Below are 26639 nucleotides of genomic sequence, written 5' to 3'. Positions count from 1 at the left end.
GGATCAGCTCCATCTTTCCTCTATCAGACAGTTAGACTGGATCAGCTCCATCTTCCCTCTGAGTCTGTATCAGACAGTTAGACTGGGGCTGGAAGATGTTTCCTACCTGAGTCTGTATCAGACTGATAGACTGGGGCTGGAAGATGTTTCCTACCTGAGTCTGTATCAGACAGTTAGACTGGGGCTGGAAGATGTTTCCTACCTGAGTCTGTATCAGACAGTTAGACTGGGGTTGGAAGATGTTTCCTACCCGAGTCTGTATCAGACAGTTAGACTGGGGCTGGAAGATGTTTCCTACCTGAGTCTGTATCAGACAGTTAGACTGGAGCTGGAAGATGTTTCCTACCTGAGTCTGTATCAGACAGTTAGACTGGGGCTGGAAGATGTTTCCTACCTGAGTCTGTATCAGACTGATAGACTGGGGCTGGAAGATGTTTCCTACCTGAGTCTGTATCAGACAGTTAGACTGGGGCTGGAAGATGTTTCCTACCTGAGTCTGTATCAGACAGTTAGACTGGGGCTGGAAGATGTTTCCTACCCGAGTCTGTATCAGACAGTTAGACTGGGGCTGGAAGATGTTTCCTCTCTGTCTCAGTGGGTATCAGACAGTGAAAGACGGTACATGTCTCAATCTAACATGGATGAAATCCAAATGTGGTTTTGATACATTTTGTCTCGATTTTACAAAACGTGATTCATGGTGAAAACAAATAAACAGTGTGGGCTTCCTCAAAACCTCTGAAAGACTGTATAGGTTATATTCTCTAGTCAGACATGTTATAGGCTGTATAGGTTATATTGTTTATACAGACATGTTATAGGCTGTATAGGTTATATTGTCTAGTCAGACATGTTATAGACTGTATAGGTTATATTGTCTAGTCAGACATGTTATAGGCTGTATAGGTTATATTGTCTAGTCAGACATGTTATAGACTGTATAGGTTATATTGTTTATACAGACATGTTATAGACTGTATAGGTTATATTGTCTAGTCAGACATGTTATATACTGTATAGGTTATATTGTTTATACAGACATGTTATAGGCTGTATAGGTTATATTGTTTATACAGACATGTTATAGACTGTATAGGTTATATTGTTTACACAGACATGTTATAGACTGTATAGGTTATATTGTCTAGTCAGACATGTTATATACTGTATAGGTTATATTGTTTATACAGACATGTTATAGACTGTATAGGTTATATTGTTTATACAGACATGTTATAGACTGTATAGGTTATATTGTCTAGTCAGACATGTTATAGACTGTATAGGTTATATTGTTTATACAGACATGTTATAGACTGTATAGCTTATATTGTTTATACAGACATGTTATAGACTGTATAGGTTATATTGTTTATACAGACATGTTATAGGCTGTATAGGTTATATTGTCTAGTCAGACATGTTATAGGCTGTATAGGTTATATTGTTTATACAGACATGTTACAGACTGTATAGGTTATATTCTCTAGTCAGACATGTTATAGACTGTATAGGTTATATTGTTTATACAGACATGTTATAGACTGTATAGGTTATATTGTCTAGTCAGACATGTTATATACTGTATAGGTTATATTGTTTATACAGACATGTTATAGGCTGTATAGGTTATATTGTTTATACAGACATGTTATATACTGTATAGGTTATATTGTCTAGTCAGACATGTTATAGACTGTATAGGTTATATTGTCTAGTCAGACATGTTATAGACTGTATAGGTTATATTGTTTATACAGACATGTTATAGGCTGTATAGGTTATATTGTTTATACAGACATGTTATAGACTGTATAGGTTATATTGTTTATACAGACATGTTATAGACTGTATAGGTTATATTGTTTATACAGACATGTTATAGGCTGTATAGGTTATATTGTTTATACAGACATGTTATAGACTGTATAGGTTATATTGTCTAGTCAGACATGTTATAGGCTGTATAGGTTATATTGTCTAGTCAGACATGTTATAGACTGTATAGGTTATATTGTTTATACAGACATGTTATAGACTGTATAGGTTATATTGTTTATACAGACATGTTATAGACTGTATAGGTTATATTGTCTAGTCAGACATGTTATAGGCTGTATAGGTTATATTGTCTAGTCAGACATGTTATAGACTGTATAGGTTATATTGTTTATACAGACATGTTATAGACTGTATAGGTTATATTGTTTATACAGACATGTTATATACTGTATAGGTTATATTGTTTATACAGACATGTTATAGACTGTATAGGTTATATTGTTTATACAGACATGTTATAGACTGTATAGGTTATATTGTTTATACAGACATGTTATAGACTGTATAGGTTATATTGTTTATACAGACATGTTATAGGCTGTATAGGTTATATTGTTTATACAGACATGTTATAGGCTGTATAGGTTATATTGTTTATACAGACATGTTATAGGCTGTATAGGTTATATTGTCTAGTCAGACATGTTATAGACTGTATAGGTTATATTGTTTATACAGACATGTTATAGGCTGTATAGGTTATATTGTCTAGTCAGACATGTTATAGACTGTATAGGTTATATTGTTTATACAGACATGTTATATACTGTATAGGTTATATTGTTTATACAGACATGTTATAGGCTGTATAGGTTATATTGTTTATACAGACATGTTATAGACTGTATAGGTTACATTGTTTATACAGACATGTTATAGACTGTATAGGTTATATTGTTTATACAGACATGTTATAGGCTGTATAGGTTATATTGTCTAGTCAGACATGTTATAGGCTGTATAGGTTATATTGTTTATACAGACATGTTATAGACTGTATAGGTTATATTGTTTATACAGACATGTTATAGACTGTATAGGCTATATTGTCTAGTCAGACATGTTATATACTGTATAGGTTATATTGTTTATACAGACATGTTATAGACTGTATAGGTTATATTGTCTAGTCAGACATGTTATAGACTGTATAGGTTATATTGTTTATACAGACATGTTATAGACTGTATAGGTTATATTGTTTATACAGACATGTTATAGACTGTATAGGTTATATTGTTTATACAGACATGTTATAGGCTGTATAGGTTATATTGTCTAGTCAGACATGTTATATACTGTATAGGTTATATTGTCTAGTCAGACATGTTATAGACTGTATAGGTTATATTGTTTATACAGACATGTTATATACTGTATAGGTTATATTGTCTAGTCAGACATGTTATAGACTGTATAGGTTATATTGTTTATACAGACATGTTATATACTGTATAGGTTATATTGTTTATACAGACATGTTATAGGCTGTATAGGTTATATTGTCTAGTCAGACATGTTATATACTGTATAGGTTATATTGTCCATTGATGATGTACAGTATGTCTATAATTCCAACAGCCATAACTACAGACAGACAGATCCAACCATTGATGTATTCACACCTCTTGAATTTTTCTACATTTTGTTTTCTTTCAAATTGGGATTAACATTGATTTAATTGTAATTTTTGTCAATGAACTTCACAAAATACTCTGTAATGTCAAAGTGGAAGACCAATTCAAGGAGTTAAAAAAAAAATCATGTAAAATTAAACACTAATATATCTTGATTAATGAAGTATTCAACCCGCTGAGTCAATACATGTTAGAATAACCTTTGGCAGCGATTACAGCTGTGAGTCTTTTCTGGATAAGTCTCCAAGAGTTTTACACACCTGGATTGTTTATTTGTCCTTGTCCTGCTGAAAGGTGAATTTGTCTCCCAGTGTCTGATGGAAAGCAGACTGAACCACGTTTTGCTTAGCTGTATTCTGTTTCTTCTTCCCCAAAAAAACTCCCTAGTCCTTGCCGATGACAAGCATACCCATAACATGATGCCGCCACCATCTTGCTTGAAAATATGAAGATTGAATAACGCTTTGTATTCAGGACTAGAAGTTAATTGCTTGGCCACATTCTTTGCAGTATTTTATGGTGCCAATTTGCAAACAGGATGCATGTTTTGGAATATTTTTTATTCTGTAAAGGCTTCTTTATTTTCACTCAGTCCTATATGTTAGTATTTCTGGAGTGACTACTGTGTTGTTGATCCATCCTCAGTTATCTCCTATCTCAGCCATTAAACTCTGTAACTGTTTTAAAATCACCATTGGTGAAATCCCTGAGCGGTTTCCTTCCTCTCTGGCAACTGAGTTAGGAAGGGTTCCCGTATCTTTGTAGTGACTGGGTGTATTGATACACCATCCAAAGTGTAATGAATAACTGCACCATGCTCAAAGGGATATTTTTACCCATCTACCAATAGGTTCCCTTCTTTTTACGAAAACATTGGAAAACCTCCCTGGTCTTTGTGGTTGAATCTGTGCTTGAAATTCACTGCTCGACTGAGGGACCTTACAGATAATTGAATGTGCGGGGTACAGAGATGAGGTCGTCAACAAAAAAAATATTTTGAACGCTATTATGGCACACAGAGTGAGTCAATTCAACATATTATGTGACTTGTTAAGCACATCTTTACTTCTGAACTTATTTAGGCTTTCCATAACAAAAGGGTTGAATATTTTATTGACCTCAAATCTGATTTATTCATCATACAGCTAGATCTATTATAACGATCTCAGATGGTTATTGTGAGACAGGTGTAGGCCTACTTGAGGTCTGACCGCAGCTCTTAAATGCAGCTCTTAAATGCGTTGTTGACAATATGCATCCGTAAAGTCTTCAGACCCCTTCCCCTTTTCCACATTTTGTTACGTTACAGCCTTATTCTTAAACTGATTAAATTAACTGTTTTCCTCATCAATCTACACACAATACCCCATAATGACATCACAATACCCCATAATGACATCACAATACCCCATAATGACAAAGCGAAAACAGGTTTCTAGAATGTTTTGCAGATAATAAACAGAAATACCTTATTTGCATAAGTATTCAGACCCTTTTGCTATGAGACTCGAAATTGAGCCCAGGTGCATCCTGTTTCCATTGATCATCCTTGAGATGTTTTTACAACTTGATTGGAGTCCACCTGTGGTAAATTCAATTGATTGGACATGATTTGGAAAGGCACATATCTGTCTATATAAGGTCCCACAGTTGACAGTGCATGTCAGAGCAAAAACCAAGCCATGAGGTCGAAGGAATTGTCCGTAGAGCTCCGAGACAGGATTGTGTCGAGGCACAGATCTGGGGAAGGGTACCAAAACTGCCGCATTGAAGGTCCCCAAGAACAAAGTGGCCTCCATCATTCTTAAATGTAAGAAGTTTGGAACCACCAAGACTCTTCCTAGAGCTGGCCGCCCGGCCAAACTGAACAATCGGGGGAGAAGGGCCTTGATCAGGGAGGTAACCAAGAACCCGATGGTCACTCTGACAGAGCTCCAGAGTTCCTCTGTGGAGATGGGAGAAACTTTCAGAAGGACAACGATCTCTGCAGCACTCCACCAATCAGGCCTTTCTGGTAGTGGCCAGACGGAAGCCTTTCCTCAGTAAAAGGCACATGGCAGCCTTGAGTTTGCCGAAAGGCACCTAAAGGCTCTCAAACCATGAGAAACAAGATTCTCTGGTCTGATGAAACCAAGATTGAACTATTTGGCCTGAATGCCAAGCGTCACATCTGGAGGAAACCTGGCACCATCCCTACGGTGAAGCATGGTGGTGGCAGCATCATGCTGTGGGGATGTTTTTCAGTGGCAGGGACTGGGAGACTAGTCAGTATTGAGGGAAAGATGAACGGAGCAAAGTACAGAGAGATCCTTAATGAAAACCTGCTCCAGAGCACTCAGGACCTCAGACTGGGGCGAAGGGTCATTCCAACAGGACAACGACCCTAAGCACACAGCCAAGACAATGCAGGAGTGGCTTCGGGACAAGTCTTTGAATGTCCTTGAGGGGCCCAGCCAAAACCTGGACATCTCTGGAGAGACCTGAAAATATCTGTGCAGCGACGTTCCCCATCCAACCTGACAGATCTTGAGAGGACCTGCAGGGAAGAATGGGAGAAACTCCCCAAATACAGGTGTGCCAAGATTGTAGCGTCATACCCAAGAAGACTCCAGGCTGTAATCACTGCCAAAGGTGCTTCAACAAAGTACTGAGTAAAGGGTCTGAGTACTTATGTAAATGTGATATTTCAGTTTTTTGTATTTTTATAAATTTGCAAAAAAAAATCTAAAAACCTGTTTTTTACTTTGTCATTATGGGGTATTGTGTGTAGATTGATGAGAAAATAATAAGTCTGTAATGCAACAAAATGTGGAAGAAGTTAAGTGGTCTGAATACTTTCCAAATAGCCTGTATGGCTTGTCAACCTGAGCATCCATGACCGCTGTATGGCTTGTCAACCTGAGGATCCATGACCGCTGTATGGCTTGTCAACCTGAGGATCCATGACCGCTGTATGGCTTGTCAACCTGAGCATCCATGACCGCTGTATGGCTTGTCAACCTGAGGATCCATGACCGCTGTATGGCTTGTCAACCTGAGCATCCATGACCGCTGTATGGCTTGTCAACCTGAGGATCCATGACCGCTGTATGGCTTGTCAACCTGAGGATCCATGACCGCTGTATGGCTTGTTAACCTGAGGATCCATGACCGCTGTATGGCTTGTTAACCTGAGGATCCATGACCGCTGTATGGCTTGTCAACCTGAGGATCCATGACCGCTGTATGGCTTGTCAACCTGAGGATCCATGACCGCTGTATGGCTTGTCAACCTGAGGATCCATGACCGCTGTATGGCTTGTCAACCTGAGGATCCATGACCGCTGTATGGCTTGTCAACCTGAGGATCCATGACCGCTGTATGGCTTGTCAACCTGAGGATCCATGACCGCTGTATGGCTTGTCAACCTGAGGATCCATGACCGCTGTATGGCTTGTCAACCTGAGGATCCATGACCGCTGTATGGCTTGTCAACATGAGCATCCATGACCGCTGTATGGCTTGTCAACCTGAGGATCCATGACCTAGTAAAGATGCTCTGCTGGTCACTTGTAGTAATAACTAGTTATTTCATATAGACCTATGAGTTAATGTTTTCACACGAATATGCCTTGTCATCTCTGTCAAATATCATCATACTGGATGCATGAAGGACTTTATACAGTCTCTGACTCTCACTTCTTCTCTGTTGTAAAACAGGATGTGGTAGATACCGTTAGTAGCTTACTCCTCTCTAAACAATGCCACAGAAACTCCACACTTCCACTCACAAAAAGTCTGCTGCTTTATGACAAGCACTACGTATCACAACTTGTAACTTGACATATTGGAAATGTATAACCTGAAGATGCTTGATGTGAAAAGAGCAATTTCTCTCAGATTGGGATAAAACATGATCCCACCTGTAAAAATGATCTTGGTCAGGTGTGATAAATTGAAGTTTGTTTTGTGTTCTCTCCTAGGTACACCAGAGATAGACACAGTGTGTGAGGCGTGTCCGCAAGGCCTGTTCTCCAGCCGGATGTCTGCCAGCGAGCCGTGTGTGCCTCACAGGAACTGCTCTGAGCTGGGCTTGAAGACCCTCCGACCGGGGACCCCCACCCAGGACACACTGTGTGAGAACGAGGCTAAAGGAACTGTCCTGGAGTGCTCCCATCACCAAACACAGTGTCACACTGGTGAGAATATACAGAACAATGGTGATATATGCCAGACTCTCTTAAATAAAGCGATTTAAAGTCATACATAGTTTTTTGTATGGGTGGACCCAGCGGGAATCCTTTGGCGTTTTGAACACCACGCTCTACCTACTGAGCCACACATGACCACTGCACACACACCACGTAATCTTTATTAAAAAAGGAATGAGCATTCCTAATCCACAGCACTGCACGACAACCCGCTCAGCTTCACACTGACTAAATGACCACAGTGTCTGAGTCCTGTACTTTTACTAAGTATGTGAGTCTGAACGGGACAGATGTGCAACAGAGGTTAATGAGTAACTTTACCTGAAACTGAAAGACTTGTTTTCCCTCCCCAAGAAAATACCTAGGCTTCATCTCAGCAGGTAAACTCTTGCAGCAGCAGGCAACACTGGTTGAAACCCAGTTAATCACAGCTGCCTACAGCGTTTCACTTGAACAGCAGGTCAACATCATCCCACTAACTCCAGTAACTCCAGACATCATCCCACTAACTCCAGTAACTCCAGACATCATCCCACTAACTCCAGTAACTCCAGACATCATCCCACTAACTCCAGTAACTCCAGACATCATCCCACTAACTCCAGTAACTCCAGACATCATCCCACTAACTCCAGTAACTCCAGACGTCATCCCACTAACTCCAGTAACTCCAGACATCATCCCACTAACTCCAGTAACTCCAGACATCATCCCATTAACTCCAGTAACTCCAGACATCATCCCACTAACTCCAGTAACTCCAGACATCATCCCAGTAACTCCAGACGTCATCCCATTAACTCCAGTAACTCCAGACATCATCCCACTAACTCCACTAACTCCAGACATCATCCCACTAACTCCAGTAACTCCAGACATCATCCCACTAACTCCAGTAACTCCAGACATCATCCCACTAACTCCAGTAACTCCAGACATCATCCCACTAACTCCAGTAACTCCAGACGTCATCCCACTAACTCCAGTAACTCCAGACATCATCCCATTAACTCCAGTAACTCCAGACATCATCCCACTAACTCCAGTAACTCCAGACATCATCCCATTAACTCCACTAACTCCAGACATCATCCCACTAACTCCAGTAACTCCAGACATCATCCCACTAACTCCAGTAACTCCAGACGTCATCCCATTAACTCCAGTAACTCCAGACATCATCCCACTAACTCCAGTAACTCCAGACGTCATCCCATTAACTCCAGTAACTCCAGACATCATCCCACTAACTCCAGTAACTCCAGACATCATCCCACTAACTCCAGTAACTCCAGACATCATCCCACTAACTCCAGTAACTCCAGACATCATCCCATTAACTCCACTAACTCCAGACATCATCCCACTAACTCCAGTAACTCCAGACATCATCCCACTAACTCCAGTAACTCCAGACATCATCCCACTAACTCCAGTAACTCCAGACATCATCCCACTAACTCCAGTAACTCCAGACATCATCCCACTAACTCCAGTAACTCCAGACATCATCCCACTAACTCCAGTAACTCCAGACATCATCCCATTAACTCCAGTAACTCCAGACATCATCCCACTAACTCCAGTAACTCCAGACATCATCCCATTAACTCCACTAACTCCAGACATCATCCCACTAACTCCAGTAACTCCAGACATCATCCCACTAACTCCAGTAACTCCAGACGTCATCCCATTAACTCCAGTAACTCCAGACATCATCCCACTAACTCCAGTAACTCCAGACGTCATCCCATTAACTCCAGTAACTCCAGACATCATCCCACTAACTCCAGTAACTCCAGACATCATCCCACTAACTCCAGTAACTCCAGACATCATCCCACTAACTCCAGTAACTCCAGACATCATCCCATTAACTCCACTAACTCCAGACATCATCCCACTAACTCCAGTAACTCCAGACATCATCCCACTAACTCCAGTAACTCCAGACATCATCCCACTAACTCCAGTAACTCCAGACATCATCCCACTAACTCCAGTAACTCCAGACATCATCCCACTAACTCCAGTAACTCCAGACATCATCCCACTAACTCCAGTAACTCCAGACATCATCCCACTAACTCCAGTAACTCCAGACATCATCCCACTAACTCCAGTAACTCCAGACATCATCCCACTAACTCCAGTAACTCCAGACATCATCCCACTAACTCCAGCAACTCCAGACGTCATCCCATTAACTCCACTAACTCCAGACATCATCCCACTAACTCCAGTAACTCCAGACGTCATCCCACTAACTCCACTAACTCCAGACATCATCCCACTAACTCCAGTAACTCCAGACATCATCCCACTAACTCCACTAACTCCAGACATCATCCCACTAACTCCAGTAACTCCAGACGTCATCCCATTAACTCCACTAACTCCAGACATCATCCCACTAACTCCAGTAACTCCAGACGTCATCCCATTAACTCCACTAACTCCAGACATCATCCCACTAACTCCAGTAACTCCAGACATCATCCCACTAACTCCAGTAACTCCAGACATCATCCCACTAACTCCAGTAACTCCAGACATCATCCCACTAACTCCAGTAACTCCAGACATCATCCCACTAACTCCAGTAACTCCAGACGTCATCCCATTAACTCCAGTAACTCCAGACGTCATCCCACTAACTCCAGTAACTCCAGACATCATCCCACTAACTCCAGGAACTCCAGACATCATCCCACTAACTCCAGTAACTCCAGACATCATCCCACTAACTCCAGTAACTCCAGACGTCATCCCACTAACTCCAGTAACTCCAGACATCATCCCACTAACTCCAGTAACTCCAGACATCATCCCACTAACTCCAGTAACTCCAGACATCATCCCATTAACTCCAGTAACTCCAGACATCATCCCACTAACTCCAGTAACTCCAGACATCATCCCACTATCTCCAGTAACTCCAGACATCATCCCACTAACTCCAGTAACTCCAGACATCATCCCATTAACTCCAGTAACTCCAGACATCATCCCACTAACTCCAGTAACTCCAGACATCATCCCACTAACTCCAGTAACTCCAGACATCATCCCACTAACTCCAGTAACTCCAGACGTCATCCCACTAACTCCAGTAAGTTCTTTCTTGAGCAGATGGTCTGGGGGCCGGAACATAATTATAGATCATTTGTAGACTGTAAATTGACCGCAAGAAGCCCAAACAGATATAATTTGTATAGGGCGCCTCACATCCCATAGGGCGCCTCACATCCCATAGGGCACCTCACATCCCATAGGGCGCCTCACATCCCATAGGGCGGCTCACATCCCATAGGGCGCCTCACATCCCATAGGGCACCTCACATCCCATAGGGCGGCTCACATCCCATAGGGCACCTCACATCCCATAGGGCACCTCACATCCCATAGAGCGCCTCACATCCCATAGGGCACCTCACATCCCATAGGGCGGCTCACATCCCATAGGGCGGCTCACATCCCATAGGGCAGCTCACATCCCATAGGGCGGCTCACATCCCATAAGGCACCTCACATCCCATAGGGCGGCTCACATCCCATAGGGCACCTCACATCCCATAAGGCATCTCACATCCCATAGGGCATCTCACATCCCATAGGGCGGCTCACATCCCATAAGGCACCTCACATTCCATAGGGCGGCTCACATCCCATAGGGCATCTCACATCCCATAGGGCGGCTCACATCCCATAAGGCACCTCACATCCCATAGGGCGGCTCACATCCCATAAGGCATCTCACATCCCATAGGGCATCTCACATCCCATAGGGCGGCTCACATCCCATAAGGCACCTCACATCCCATAGGGCGGCTCACATCCCATAGGGCACCTCACATCCCATAGGGCGGCTCACATCCCATAGGGCACCTCACATCCCATAAGGCACCTCACATCCCATAGGGCGGCTCACATCCCATAGGGCGGCTCAGATCCCATAGGGCGGCTCACATCCCATAGGGCACCTCACATCCCATAGGGCACCTCACATCCCATAGGGCACCTCACATCCCATAGGGCACCTCACATCCCATAGGGCGGCTCACATCCCATAAGGCACCTCACATCCCATAGGGCACCTCACATCCCATAGGGCGCCTCACATCCCATAGGGCGGCTCACATCCCATAGGGCGGCTCACATCCCATAGGGCACCTCACATCCCATAGGGCACCTCACATCCCATAGGGCGGCTCACATCCCATAGGGCGGCTCACATCCCATAAGGCACCTCACATCCCATAGGGCACCTCACATCCCATAGGGCACCTCACCTCCCATAGGGCGGCTCATATCCCATAGGGCACCTCACATCCCATAGGGCGGCTCACATCCCATAGGGCACCTCACATCCCATAGGGCGGCTCACATCCCATAGGGCGGCTCACATCCCATAAGGCACCTCACATCCCATAAGGCACCTCACATCCCATAGGGCACCTCACATCCCATAAGGCTCCTCACATCCCATAGGGCGGCGCACAAATGGCCCATCGTCGTCCTGGTTAGGGTTTGGCCGGGGTAGGCCGTCATTGTAAATAAGAATTTGTTCTTAACTGACTTGGCTAGTTAAATAAAGGTTACATAAAATAATAAGTGTATGATCACGTGTCTTTCTATTATGCGTGGGAATACATTGGAACAGATTTCCTAAATTAAAATCACTTGGAGCTGATTTCCTGGTGTTTTTACAGTATTTTATGCCCAACCATGAAAAACATGTTCGTTTTTTTGCTCACAGGCCGCCAGTTTGGGTCTCACTCACGCTGAAACCATGAAGAATGCTGCTGAGAACACACACACACATACACACACCACAGAACCACAACACATCAGACTGAGCCTGATGAGCCTCCCAGGAGACCAAACACAGTACTGAGTTCTCATTCGAGAACCTGAACGATGCACACGAACACAGAACACCTGTCTTCCATCACACCAGCTCTGCTGTGTGACGTATCACAATGAGTCGTGTCAGTGGGAGGTTGACTTCCATGAGAATCAACTCTTCACATGAAACTGAGTTCCTACAGGATGACTAACATCAAGCAGAGTAGAACACCCTGAACTGTTACTTTCCCAGGGGAGTGATGCTCTCCTTAACAATTCATTCAGGATTTGTTTTAGTAGGATACGACACACATTCAATTACAATGATTCAGTCGTTCTATTTCTATGGTGACACCGCAGATTGTTTGCAAAGAATTAGAAAATAGTTTGAAGTAAAAATGTCAAATTGAGGGGAAATATGTCTAAGCCAATGGTGGATTCAAATCCAAGCCAATGTTCAGTTAGTTTAGATGTGAGAAAATGCTGTACGTTGTTGGGTGGTCCTTTACATGGGGTGATGTACGTTTCCTTTAACAATCAGTCTTCCAGTGGACACAGACACAGGAACCTTGGTATTAAACTCTTTAGTAATAAAATGGAATTGCAAACAGAGATTCACATACAGAGTACCTCAGTAGTCTATAGTAAAGATCTGTGTGGTGAAACAGGAAACAACACTCTTTATACAACCTACCGTCAATCATATCATAACATTGTTGCATTGGATTAGATACAGAGTATCTAAGATGAGAAAAACATCTCTAGACTGTGGTTTCTCAGCTCTACTATCTCGGTCTTGAGCCTGTGTGACTATCAGCAGGTGCAGACAATTCTCAGCCTGAGAACTAAAGCACTACATCTTCATTTACCAAGTACTTTTCCATCATTGCGCATTGCAAGTATACAAAGGTTATCACATATATACAGTAATCATGGCACTGGTGTTCAATAGAATAAATGAATGTTTATTTGATAGAACCTGACACAGAAAGGCTGTTTCTGGAATATGATACACTTATTGTCCCAATAGAGCAAACCTAACACATCTGGCCCTTCACACAGAATCAATCAAGATCTCAATGTATCGGAAAGAAAACATGTACCTAAGTACCAGGATGTAACGTCAGTGTCCTCTCTCTCTCCCTCTCTGTCTCAGACGTCTCGCTGTGTGAGGAGGCCATCTTCCAGTCTCTGGCGTCCCTCCGTCTGTCCTCCGTCCCCCTGGAGCGTCTCCTGGAGAGCCTGCCTGGGAAGAGGGTGGACAGGAAGAGTCTGGAGAGGCTTAAGAAGACCTGCTCCCCCCAGCAGCAGATCCTACTCCTGTTGAGACTCTGGAGAGAACAGAACAAAGACCAGGTTAAACTCCACGGCATCATTCAAGGTCAGTAGGATCCGTTTAGTAGAGCTCTGCTATTGGCTGCTGCATATGAGTTCTAAAGACTTTTACCAATGAGAGGGTCCTGTTATGTCCTGGGCTCATCATATCTATTGTCCAGTGAGAGGATCCTGTTATGTCCTGGGCTCATCATATCTATTATCCAGTGAGAGGATCCTGTTATGTCCTGGGCTCATCATATCTATTATCCAGTGAGAGGATCCTGTTATGTCCTGGGCTCATCATATCTATTATCCAGTGAGAGGATCCTGTTATGTCCTGGGCTCATCATATCTATTATCCAGTGAGAGGATCCTGTTATGTCCTGGGCTCATCATATCTATTATCCAGTGAGAGGATCCTGTTATGTCCTGGGCTCATCATATCTATTATCCAGTGAGAGGATCCTGTTATGTCCTGGGCTCATATCTATTATCCAGTGAGAGGATCCTGTTATGTCCTGGGCTCATCATATCTATTATCCAGTGAGAGGATCCTGTTATGTCCTGGGCTCATCATATCTATTATCCAGTGAGAGGATCCTGTTATGTCCTGGGCTCATCATATCTATTATCCAGTGAGAGGATCCTGTTATGTCCTGGGCTCATCATATCTATTATCCAGTGAGAGGATCCTGTTATGTCCTGGGCTCATATCTATTATCCAGTGAGAGGATCCTGTTATGTCCTGGGCTCATCATATCTATTATCCAGTGAACCACTGTGAGTGGAAGGTGTCCAGGTTAGGGGTGTCCAGGTTAGGGCTGGTATTTTAGATGATGGTTATTGGTCAGCCAAATGACCGCAGTCACTGTAATAACTGTTGGAATAGCAACAACAACAACAAGGAAAATACAAATGTTTTCTGCTCCTGGCTGCATTTGCTGCTGCTGCTTGTTTCAGGAGCCAGGAGCAACAACGTTTCATCACATTGTAGAGTCTCTGTTATAGCAGAAACTGACTCAACCACACGAGTGGTTCTCAGGTGTGAACCAGTGTGAGCGGAAGGTGTCCAGGTGTCTTACAGTAGTATCAGTTTAACCTGAGTTCCTCCTCTACCCTGTTATCTCAGGTGTGAACCAGTGTGAGCGGAAGGTGTCCAGGTGTCTTACAGTAGTATCAGTTTAACCTGAGTTCCTCCTCTACCCTGTTATCTCAGGTGTGAACCACTGTGAGCGGAAGGTGTCCAGGTGTCTTACAGTAGTATCAGTTTAACCTGAGTTCCTCCTCTACCCTGTTATCTCAGGTGTGAACCAGTGTGAGCGGAAGGTGTCCAGGTGTCTTACAGTAGTATCAGTTTAACCTGAGTTCCTCCTCTACCCTGTTATCTCAGGTGTGAACCACTGTGAGCGGAAGGTGTCCAGGTGTCTTACAGTAGTATCAGTTTAACCTGAGTTCCTCCTCTACCCTGTTATCTCAGGTGTGAACCACTGTGAGCGGAAGGTGTCCAGGTGTCTTACAGTAGTATCAGTTTAACCTGAGTTCCTCCTCTACCCTGTTATCTCAGGTGTGAACCACTGTGAGCGGAAGGTGTCCAGGTGTCTTACAGTAGTATCAGTTTAACCTGAGTTCCTCCTCTACCCTGTTATCTCAGGTGTGAACCAGTGTGAGCGGAAGGTGTCCAGGTGTCTTACAGTAGTATCAGTTTAACCTGAGTTCCTCCTCTACCCTGTTATCTCAGGTGTGAACCACTGTGAGCGGAAGGTGTCCAGGTGTCTTACAGTAGTATCAGTTTAACCTGAGTTCCTCCTCTACCCTGTTATCTCAGGTGTGAACCAGTGTGAGCGGAAGGTGTCCAGGTGTCTTACAGTAGTATCAGTTTAACCTGAGTTCCTCCTCTACCCTGTTATCTCAGGTGTGAACCAGTGTGAGCGGAAGGTGTCCAGGTGTCTTACAGTAGTATCAGTTTAACCTGAGTTCCTCCTCTACCCTGTTATCTCAGGTGTGAACCACTGTGAGTGGAAGGTGTCCAGGTGTGCGGGTTTGAAGAACCTGACCCTGGGTGACCTGCTGATGGTGATGAAGAGTCTTCCAGGGGTCCGGGCTCACGAGGAAGACATCAGGGCCGTGGTCTCCTCATGCCGCTCCCAGCAGTACCTCCTGCAGCTCCTACACCTTTGGAAGAACCAGAACAAGGACCTGGACATCAATAAGGTATTGCTCCGCCACCACCATGCACATTGACACGCCTGCCTTAATCTAGACAAATTATGACTGTGGACATTCCTCATGTTTCCTTTTCATAACGGATTATTTTCTGGTCTCCGTACCAACAACAAGATAAGAGTCTCCAATTAGAAGTGTGCTGGGTTTCCCATTTTTAATTGCCTTAGTTTTGGTGAAAGGACCACAATGGAGAAGAAGGAGTAACTTACTTTATCGCTTTGTGTTCTCCTTGGTAGTTAAAACAATATCGTTTGTATATGTATTCGTTTAAATGGTCAAATAAACCTAATCTATGAATCAATCAATTCTAGGGTCTGGCTCACAGCCTGAGCAGGCTCCGGCAACAGGGGGCTCCACGCCCGCTCCTCAGGAGCATCAAGAAGATCAACCGGATCATCTCCACCTCCTCCATACACAAGATGTACGAGAAGATGTTCCTCAACATGATCGAGGACGGGACCTGCTTCAACACCTAACCCTACAACCAATAGGAGAAAGGGGGCGGTTCTAAGGGGGGCAGATCTGGGTTTCAAACACTTAAAGAATCTATCATTTGTTAGAGTCTGCCTGGAGGGTCAGATGGATGGGGTTTGCCGTTTTGAGATGTTTCTATTGGTTTATTGATCCAGACAAGCTCAAACAGGGTCAGATAAAGGTTGTAAATTCATGTTTAAAGTATTTGCAACCCAGGTCTGATGGGGTGGATCCTAACGTCCACTTAACGTCAAATTTTCACTTGGTCTCCTATTGATATCAATGCATGACTAAGTGAAAATTCTATTTAAATGGAAATTAGGATTAGTCCTAACTGTGTGAAAAGCAGGGTTGGGGTCAATTTAGTTGAAATTCAATTCATGAGGATATTTTTTGCTTCTGTTTGTGAATTGAATTTGAATTCACTTGCTGAATTGACTGAATTAAAATTGGAATTGATTCCAACCTTAGCGAAAAGAGAAAACTATTTAAAATGTGTATATAGTCTGATGTTTTCAAGGTGAGGTAGAGGGGTGATAGGGAAGGGGGGTTGTCTTGCTTTTTCACTGTTTTAAAAGGAGGAGATTTATTTCATAATGAAATGTTTCCTCCTGTGTGCATTCCAAATGGAACCCTACTACTTATATAGTGCACTACTTTTGACCAGGACCCATTGGGTTGTAGTGCACTACTTTTGACCAGGGCCCATTGGGTAGTAGTGCACTATATAGGGAAAAGGGTGCCATTTGGGATTCCTCCCCCCTGCTGTTATGTGTGGACTGCTGACATGCAAAGCTCTATTGAAACTGTCAAAACATTTTAAACATTGTCAGCTTTTATGAATGTACAAAGGAGTGCAATTTGTTTTATTTAAATGTCATTTTTCTTACCAAATTTGTTGTAAAAGCTTATTTTTATCTCTATATTAAAAAACTGGATTCTGAATGCTGCAGGTTTGAATGTTGTTAGCTGAAGGGATGTTTTTGTAAATCGTTTTTGTATAAAAAGGTATGGATCTTTATCTGGGATTTTTTTGGTTTGACCGGCCCTTTTCAAGCCCTTACATTTGTGAACATTATGTCGAATTATCTGATTAAAATCCATTTGATAAAATTGTTGTATGGCTTTTCAAATGATAAGTGTTGTATTTTGATTTCCCCTCACATGAGTGTGAATGTTGAGGCCTGGTGTCGTTACTGTCCTGCAGTAACCTGTGCCTGACGGAATGTCCATGGTTTCTGATACATACCACTCCTCCTATTGACTCAGTCTTGTTACGGGCATTTCAGCCTCCTAAAAATGAGCTTATTAAGAAACAGGAAATTGCTTCCTCAGTACACTTACTCTGTAAGGACGTGGTGTTCCTTTCTTGGAAATATAATGTTATGTGAAGGTTCAGTGTAAAGCTGACATGTCCACACTGTCCTGTTCTATGAAATTACTTGACTCATCTTTACTCTCCTGCAAAATGAGTATGTGAAAGTTATTCATCCTGTCTCCTGGAAGGTTATTCACTGTGTCATTCTGTCTCCTGGAAGGTTATCCACTGTGTCATTCTGTCTCCTGGAAGGTTATTCACTGTGTCATTCTGTCTCCTGGAAGGTTATTCACTGTGTCATTCTGTCTCCTGGAAGGTTATTCACTGTGTCATTCTGTCTCCTGGAAGGTTATTCACTGTGTCATTGGAAGGTGTCTCCTGGAAGGTTATTCACTGTGTCATTCTGTCTCCTGGAAGGTTATTCACTGTGTCATTCTGTCTCCTGGAAGGTTATTCACTGTGTCATTCTGTCTCCTGGAAGGTTATTCACTGTGTCATCCTGTCTCCTGGAAGGTTATTCACTGTGTCATTCTGTCTCCTGGAAGGTTATTCACTGTGTCATTCTGTCTCCTGGAAGGTTATTCACTGTGTCATTCTGTCCCCCTTGGAAGGTTATTCACTGTGTCATTCTGTCTCCTGGAAGGTTATTCACTGTGTCATTCTGTCTCCTGGAAGGTTATTCACTGTGTCATTCTGTCTCCTGGAAGGTTATTCACTGTGTCATCCTGTCTCCTGGAAGGTTATTCACTGTGTCATTCTGTCTCCTGGAAGGTTATTCACTGTGTCATCCTGTCTCCTGGAAGGTTATTCACTGTGTCATTCTGTCTCCTGGAAGGTTATTCACTGTGTCATCCTGTCTCCTGGAAGGTTATTCACTGTGTCATTCTGTCTCCTGGAAGGTTATTCACTGCGTCATTCTGTCTCCTGGAAGGTTATTCACTGTGTCATTCTGTCTCCTGGAAGGTTATTCACTGTGTCATTCTGTCTCCTGGAAGGTTATTCACTGTGTCATTGTCTCCTGGAAAGTTATTCACTGTGTCATTCTGTCTCCCTTGGAAGGTTATTCACTGTGTCATTCTGTCTCCTGGAAGGTTATTCACTGTGTCATTCAGTCTCCTGGAAGGTTATTCACTGTGTCATTCTGTCTCCCTTGGAAGGTTATTCACTGTGTCATTCTGTCTCCTGGAAGGTTATTCACTGTGTCATTCTGTCTCCTGGAAGGTTATTCACTGCGTCATTCTGTCTCCTGGAAGGTTATTCACTGTGTCATTCTGTCTCCTGGAAGGTTATTCACTGTGTCATTCTGTCTCCTGGAAGGTTATTCACTGTGTCATTCTGTCTCCCCTGGAAGGTTATTCACTGTGTCATTCTGTCTCCCTTGGAAGGTTATTCACTGTGTCATTCTGTCTCCTGGAAGGTTATTCACTGTGTCATTCTGTCTCCCTTGGAAGGTTATTCACTGTGTCATTCTGTCTCCTGGAAGGTTATTCACTGTGTCATTCTGTCTCCTGGAAGGTTATTCACTGTGTCATTCTGTCTCCTGGAAGGTTATTCACTGTGTCATTCTGTCTCCTGGAAGGTTATTCACTGTGTCATTCTGTCTCCTGGAAGGTTATTCACTGTGTCATTCTGTCTTCCTTCGAAGGCTATTCACTGTGTCATTCTGTCTCCTGGAAGGTTATTCACTGTGTCATTCTGTCTCCTGGAAGGTTATTCACTGTGTCATTCTGTCTCCTGGAAGGTTATTCACTGTGTCATTGTCTCCTGGAAGGTTATTCACTGTGTCATTCTGTCTCCTGGAAGGTTATTCACTGTGTCATTCTGTCTCCTGGAAGGTTATTCACTGTGTCATTCTGTCTCCTGGAAGGTTATTCACTGTGTCATTCTGTCTCCTGGAAGGTTATTCACTGTGTCATTCTGTCTCCTGGAAGGTTATTCACTGTCTCACCTCCACTAGTGTGGTCCCAGATCTGTTTGTGATGTCTTCTAGGGTCATTGTCTCATTTTCAGGCCATTTTTTTCTCACCTTGCTCCTCTGTACCAGATGAGACTACATTTAACATTTACATTTAAGTCATTTAGCAGACGCTCTTATCCAGAGCGACTTACAAATTGGTGCATTCACCTATTGGTGCATTCACCAGGCCAGAGGTGGATGAGCGCAGTGCCCTCGTTTGGGTGTAGGGACTGATCAGAGCCTGAAGGTACGGAGATGCCGTTCCCCTCACAGCTCCGTAGGCAAGCACCATGGTATGGTCTTGTAGCGGATGCGAGCTTCAACTGGAAGCCAGTGGAGAGAGCGGAGGAACGGGGTGACGTGAGAGAACTTGGGAAGGTTGAACACCAGACGGGCTGCGGCGTTCTGGATGAGTTGTAGGGGTTTAATGGCACAGGCAGGGAGCCCAGCCAACAGCGAGTTGCAGTAATCCAGACGGGAGATGACAAGTTGTAACCAGATCAGACTAGTTATGACTATACTAGTCTCATCTGGTTACAACTAGTCTAATCTGGTTACAACTAGTCTAATCTGGTTACAACTAGTCAGATCTGGTTACAACTAGTTTGATATGGTTACAACTAGTCTCATCTGGTTACAACTAGTCTGATCTGGTTACAACTAGTCTGATCTGGTTACAACTAGTCTGATCTGGTTACAACTAGTCTGATCTGGTTATAACTAGTCTGATCTGGTTACAACTAGTCTGATCTGGTTACAACTAGTCTGATCTGGTTACAACTAGTCTGATCTGGTTATAACTAGTCTGATCTGGTTACAACTAGTCTGATCTGGTTACAACTAGTCTGATCTGGTTATAACTAGTCTGATCTGGTTACAACTAGTCTGATCTGGTTACAACTAGTCTGATCTGGTTACAACTAGTCTGATCTGGTTATAACTAGTCTGATCTGGTTACAACTAGTCTGATCTGGTTACAACTAGTCTGATCTGGTTACAACTAGTCTGATCTGGTTACAACTAGTCTGATCTGGTTACAACTAGTCTGATCTGGTTATAACTAGTCTGATCTGGTTACAACTAGTCTGATCTGGTTACAACTAGTCTGATCTGGTTATAACTAGTCTGATCTGGTTATAACTAGTCTGATCTGGTTACAACTAGTCTGATCTGGTTATAACTAGTCTGATCTGGTTACAACTAGTCTGGTCCTTGTTGGTTTGTGTTAGATCTAGAACTAGATCTGGGACCAGGTTAGACTCTGGTCAGCTGACCTTTAAAGACTGTTCTGCTGTGGTCTACATGAGGACCCAGCAGCCCTTCCACATTTTACCTTTAGGAAGTAGTGGTGACCTTTACAGATCTTTTTATAAACATGTTTGGTTGTCATGGGAAGTAAGAGTGAGAATGTGTGTGTGTGTGTGTGTGTGTGTGAGAGAGAGAAAATGTGGGTTTTGATATGATGTTATATGTCACATATACATGGTTAGCAGATGTTAATGCGAGTGTAGCGAAATGCTTGTGCTTCTAGTTCCGACCATGCAGTAATATCTAACAAGTAATCTAACCTAACAATTTCACAACAACTACCTACAAGTGTAAAGGAATGAATAAGAATATGTACATAAAAATATATGAATGAGTGATGGCCGAAAGGCATAGGCAAGATGCAGTAGATGGTATAGAGTACAGTATATACATATGAGATAAGTAATGTAGGGTATGTAAACATGATATAAAGTGGCTAGAGTTGAGTCAGTATGTTGGCAGCAGCCACTCAATGTTAGTGATGGCTGTTTAACAGTCTGATGGCCTTGAGATAGAAGCTGTTTTTCATTCTCTCTGTTCCAGCTTTGATGCACCTGTACTGACCTCGCCTTCTGGATGGTAGCGGGGTGAACAGGAAGTGGCTCGGGTGGTTGTTGTCCTTGATGATATTTTGATGTGGGTGTGATGATGTGTGTGTGACAGAGCCAGACAGATGGATCTAAAGTATCCTAATTTATTGTTAATTAAAGATCTTTAATAATGGCCTAGTGGGATACAAATGATATCAGCATTAGTATGAATCACCACCTCTTCTTCTATTGCCAAAGGAACAAATGCATGACTGCAAAGGTTAACACATCTCAAATCAAATGGTATTTGTCACATGCGCCGAATACAACAGGTGTAGACCTTACAGTGAAATGCGTACTTACAAGCCCTTAACCAACAATGCAGTTTTAAGAAAATAGTCCGGGTAGCCATTTGATTAGCTGTTCAGGAGTCTTATGGCTTGTGGGTAGAAGCTGTTAAGAAGCTTTTTGGACCTAGACTTGGCGCTCCGGTACCGCTTGCTGTGTGGTAGCAGAGAGAACAGTCTATGATTAGGGTGGCTGGAGTCCTTGACCATTTTTAGGGCCTTCCTCTGACACCGCCTGGTATAGATGTCCTGAATGGCAGGGAGCTCGGCCCCAGTGATGTACTGGGCCGTACACACGACCCTCTGTAGTGCCTTGCGGTCGGAGGCCGAGCAGTTGCCATACCAGGCAGTGATGCAACCAGTCAGGATGCTCTCGATGGTGCAGCTGTATAACTTTTTGAGGATCTGAGGACCCAGGCCAAATCTTTTCAGTATCCTGAGGGGGAATAGTTGTTGTCTTGCCCTCTTCACGTGTTATGACTAACTGGGGACACCAGGTGTGTTATGACTAACTGGGGACACCAGGCGTGTTATGACTAACTGGGGACACCAGGTGTGTTATGACTAACTGGGGACACCAGGTGTGTTATGACTAACTGGGGACACCAGGTGTGTTATGACTAACTGGGGACACCAGGCGTGTTATGACTAACTGGGGACACCAGGTGTGTTATGACTAACTGGGAACACCAGGCGTGTTATGACTAACTGGGGACACCAGGTGTGTTATGACTAACTGGGGACACCAGGCGTGTTATGACTAACTGGGGACACCAGGTGTGTTATGACTAACTGGGGACACCAGGTGTGTTATGACTAACTGGGGACACCAGGTGTGTTATGACTAACTGGGGACACCAGGCGTGTTATGACTAACTGGGGACACCAGGCGTGTTATGACTAACTGGGGACACCAGGCGTGTTATGACTAACTGGGGACACCAGGCGTGTTATGACTAACTGGGGACACCAGGCGTGTTATGACTAACTGGGGACACCAGGCGTGTAATGCTAACTGGGGACACCAGGCGTGTTATGACTAACTGGGGACACCAGGCGTGTTATGACTAACTGGGGACACCAGGCGTGTTATGACTAACTGGGGACACCAGGCGTGTTATGACTAACTGGGGACACCAGGCGTGTTATGACTAACTGGGGACACCAGGCGTGTTATGACTAACTGGGGACACCAGGTGTGTTATGACTAATTGGGGACACCAGGCGTGTTATGACTAATTGGGGACACCAGGCGTGTTATGACTAACTGGGGACACCAGGTGTGTTATGACTAACTGGGGACACCAGGCGTGTTATGACTAACTGGGGACACCAGGTGTGTTATGACTAACTGGGGACACCAGGTGTGTTATGACTAACTGGGGACACCAGGCGTGTTATGACTAACTGGGGACACCAGGCGTGTTATGACTAACTGGGGACACCAGGTGTGTTATGACTAACTGGGGACACCAGGCGTGTTATGACTAACTGGGGACACCAGGCGTGTTATGAAGGTGTTAAAATATGATCGAATAGAGGATATGTCTCCATCCCTGACTGACTGCTCCCCTTCCTCTTTCTAGTCCACGGTTGACGATATAGGACGATGGAAATGACTCCTCCCCTTCCTCTTTCTAGTCCAGGTTGAGGATAAAGGGCAGAGAGAAGGATACATTATCAAGTCCTTTTACAGCTGGACAAGAGACAACAACATGGTGAGTCACACTTCTGATGATGGGATAATGACACATACTGTCACAGAGTTACACTACAAGGATCTTCCTTTTTAATACATTATTTATATATTGCAACATTTTAAAGTTCAATATTTCCGTATATTGTACAATGTGAATGTGATGCTGTGACAACAATATTATGTTGCCATGACAAAAAGCTGTTTGTAATAATTAGTCAATTTTACAATAATGTTGTGTAATTAATTGGTAGTCCCTTAACCCACAGTTGAAACCTTTATATCAATCAAATGTATTTAATAAAGCCCTTTTTACATTGTCACAACGTGCTCTAAACAAAGTGCATTATTTTCTTATATTTACAGTTGTTCCCAATCCTCGTAGTGCTGGCGTCGGTTGATCTCAGCTGTAGCGCAATGAAAGAGGTTCTTCAAAGTCAGACCCCCACCACCTACCACCACCTGGATCCCACCACGGGCCAGTTACTCACCTGTAATCGCTGTCCACCTGGCCATCACATGTCTGCGCACTGCACCGCAGCCACACAGACCGTGTGTACACCATGTCCATCAAGCCACTACACTCAGTACTGGAACTACCTGCACAAGTGCCTGTACTGCGGCACGTTCTGTGGGGAGCACCAGGTGGTCAAGGAGGAATGCTCGGTTCTCAATGACAGGGTGTGTGAGTGCAAAGAAGGATATTACTGGGACTCCGATTTCTGTATCAGACACACGGAGTGTCCTTCTGGCTACGGGGTGAAACGGAGAGGTAAGAAACAGAATGGACAAATATATCACCATTTCCTTCTTTGCGCAATCGCGTTATTTTGCAGATAGATAGAATAACGGTTTATAACGGTTTATAACGGACAAATAGTAATATACATTTGTTCAAAAATGTCAAATGCCCCCACAGGTACGACGGAGACGGACACAGAGTGTGAAAAATGCCCTCACGGTTCCTTCTCCTATAGCTCTTCTTCGCGCGCGCTGTGCGTAAATCACACCGATTGCGCGTCACTGGGACAGAAGACTGTCCTCAGGGGTACGTGTTGGCATGACAACCTCTGCGCCCTTTCCTGTGAAGAACTGAAAGATGGAGGTGGGTATCACATTATCGACAAGATCTTGATATTGACTTGTGTTTTTAGTTGTGGTGTGTTTCAAACCCAAATACTGAAACAGAATTGGTGCTCTATATTTTATTTATTGCAGGTTTTTATGAAATGTAATGAAAGTAATATTAGTATATTTTTGCATTACGTTGGTATTATACATTAGTATTACGTTAGTGTTACTGACAGTCAAATCAAAATGTTTTCCTCGTTCGCAGGTGAGTTTAAACTACTCAGAACTTTCCTTCCTGACTTCTTCGCTCATCACAAGATGAGAGTGGTGAAGCTGAGGAAGCTGGTCAGGAGGTTGATGGCCAGTGAAGAGCAGCAGGAGGACCAGGTTAGAGAGACCGACCTAGATATTGTGTGTGTATGTACTGATAGATGCTACTGAATGTAATGTCATATATGAACATATAAATGATAAATGCAGACCTAGAATAGTAGGTCTCGGTCTTGTTTTCCTCCGATTTGAGTCAGTACAGACTTAGTTACATTTCTCTTGTTTTACATTGATGTAGTTCTGTCAGTAAGCTGTTCTTGTCTATTCATGTTCTGTATTAAATCATGGTTTACGTGGCCTGTGGGCCCCAGGAAGAGTCTTTGCTGCTATGGCAACAACTAATGGGGATCCTAATTAAATACCAAATGACCAACCCACACACAGTAGAGGTTTACATTTAACCTGGCCTTTAATCAATGATTTCACTATTGTGTTCTTTCATTATTCTCTTGTATTGCCTTCTGTTGTTGTATATCTCCTTCATTTTATTATTTGAAAATGTGCCTCAATTTGAAATGCAATTTAAATCAAGTTGAATTTCATTTGATTTGACCAGGAGCACCAGCAGCACCCACCCAGCAGCCTCTCCCAGTCCGCCCAGAGAGGCCTCCTGCTGGGCCAGGTGAAGGACTGGATCAGGGAGGCCTCAGAGGAAGACCTGAGGAGTCTCCCTGAAATACTGAGGAAGACCCATCAGAGTGTGATGGCAGAGAGACTAGAGAGGAAGATGAGGGAGTTACAGGAAGCCTCTGATTGTAACTCCGTTAGAAACGGGGTGACCTCATCACCTCACTGTGACGTAGAAGAGGTTTCTCAATCTGAATAACTCACGGATTGGACACAATACCATATAGCCTACAGTGATCATCAATATACTACTGTAAACCACTGTGCTGTATGCTGTATGCCTGTGTGTTCACTGGTTATCAGCTCACTGCCAAAATACTGATCAGTTATGGTTGTACAATGTGTCTGCTTTGTCCTGGTCAAATAATGAAACATTAAGGTCAGTCCTCAGGGAACCAGATGGTCCTTTTTCCTACTAAAGCCATGACACCACCTTCATACTGTCATTGTCCTCTTATCTAATACTGCACACAGTGGTTCTACCTTCATACTGTCATTGTCCTCTTATCTAATACTGCACACAGTGGTTCTAGCTTCATACTGTCATTGTCCTCTTATCTAATACTGCACACAGTGGTTCTAGCTTCATACTGTCATTGTCCTCTTATCTAATACGGCACACAGTGGTTCTACCTTCATACTGTCATTGTCCTCTTATCTAATACTGCACACAGTGGTTCTACCTTCATACTGTCAATGTCCTCTTATCTAATACTGCACACAGTGGTTCTACCTTCATACTGTCAGTCCTCTTATCTAATACTGCACACAGTGGTTCTACCTTCATACTGTCATTGTCCTCTTATCTAATACTGCACACAGTGGTTCTACCTTCATACTGTCATTGTCCTCTTATCTAATACTGCACACAGTGGTTCTACCTTCATACTGTCATTGTCCTCTTATCTAATACTGCACAC

General features: G+C 43.3%; 2 protein-coding genes across 2 annotated transcripts in view; both read left to right on the top strand.

Moving 5' to 3' along the window:
* The window catches only part of LOC106606133 (tumor necrosis factor receptor superfamily member 11B), a 64167-nt gene extending 46519 nt beyond the window's left edge, over window positions 1-17648 (top strand). Inside the window, exons 3-6 of the mRNA XM_082968536.1 lie at window positions 7443-7658; window positions 13678-13902; window positions 15838-16049; window positions 16373-17648. Coding sequence (XP_082824662.1) covers window positions 7443-7658; window positions 13678-13902; window positions 15838-16049; window positions 16373-16537 — 818 coding nt within the window. The 3' untranslated portion in view covers window positions 16538-17648. The remainder of the gene's footprint in view (window positions 1-7442; window positions 7659-13677; window positions 13903-15837; window positions 16050-16372) is intronic.
* Window positions 17649-23641: 5993 nt separating this feature from the next.
* LOC106598140 (tumor necrosis factor receptor superfamily member 11B) lies at window positions 23642-26155 on the top strand. The gene is made up of 5 exons (XM_014189272.3): window positions 23642-23713; window positions 24058-24463; window positions 24611-24796; window positions 25028-25149; window positions 25649-26155. Exons 1-5 carry the CDS (start codon window positions 23711-23713, stop codon window positions 25916-25918), a joined length of 987 nt encoding a protein of 328 aa, XP_014044747.2. The 5' UTR covers window positions 23642-23710; the 3' UTR covers window positions 25919-26155.
* Window positions 26156-26639: the final 484 nt, after the last annotated feature.

Source organism: Salmo salar, chromosome 02 (assembly GCF_965601325.2).
Source record: "Salmo salar chromosome 02, fSalSal1, whole genome shotgun sequence".
Taxonomy (NCBI): Eukaryota; Metazoa; Chordata; class Actinopteri; order Salmoniformes; family Salmonidae; genus Salmo; species Salmo salar.
This window is presented reverse-complemented; position numbering and strand designations above follow the sequence as displayed.

Excerpts from the sequence above, each read along its gene's own strand:
- LOC106598140 (XM_014189272.3), top strand. Across the intron at positions 24,464-24,610 it reads CTACGGGGTGAAACGGAGAG|GTACGACGGAGACGGACACA; the intron begins GTAAGAAACAGA and ends ATGCCCCCACAG. Across the intron at positions 24,797-25,027 it reads TGAAGAACTGAAAGATGGAG|GTGAGTTTAAACTACTCAGA; the intron begins GTGGGTATCACA and ends CCTCGTTCGCAG.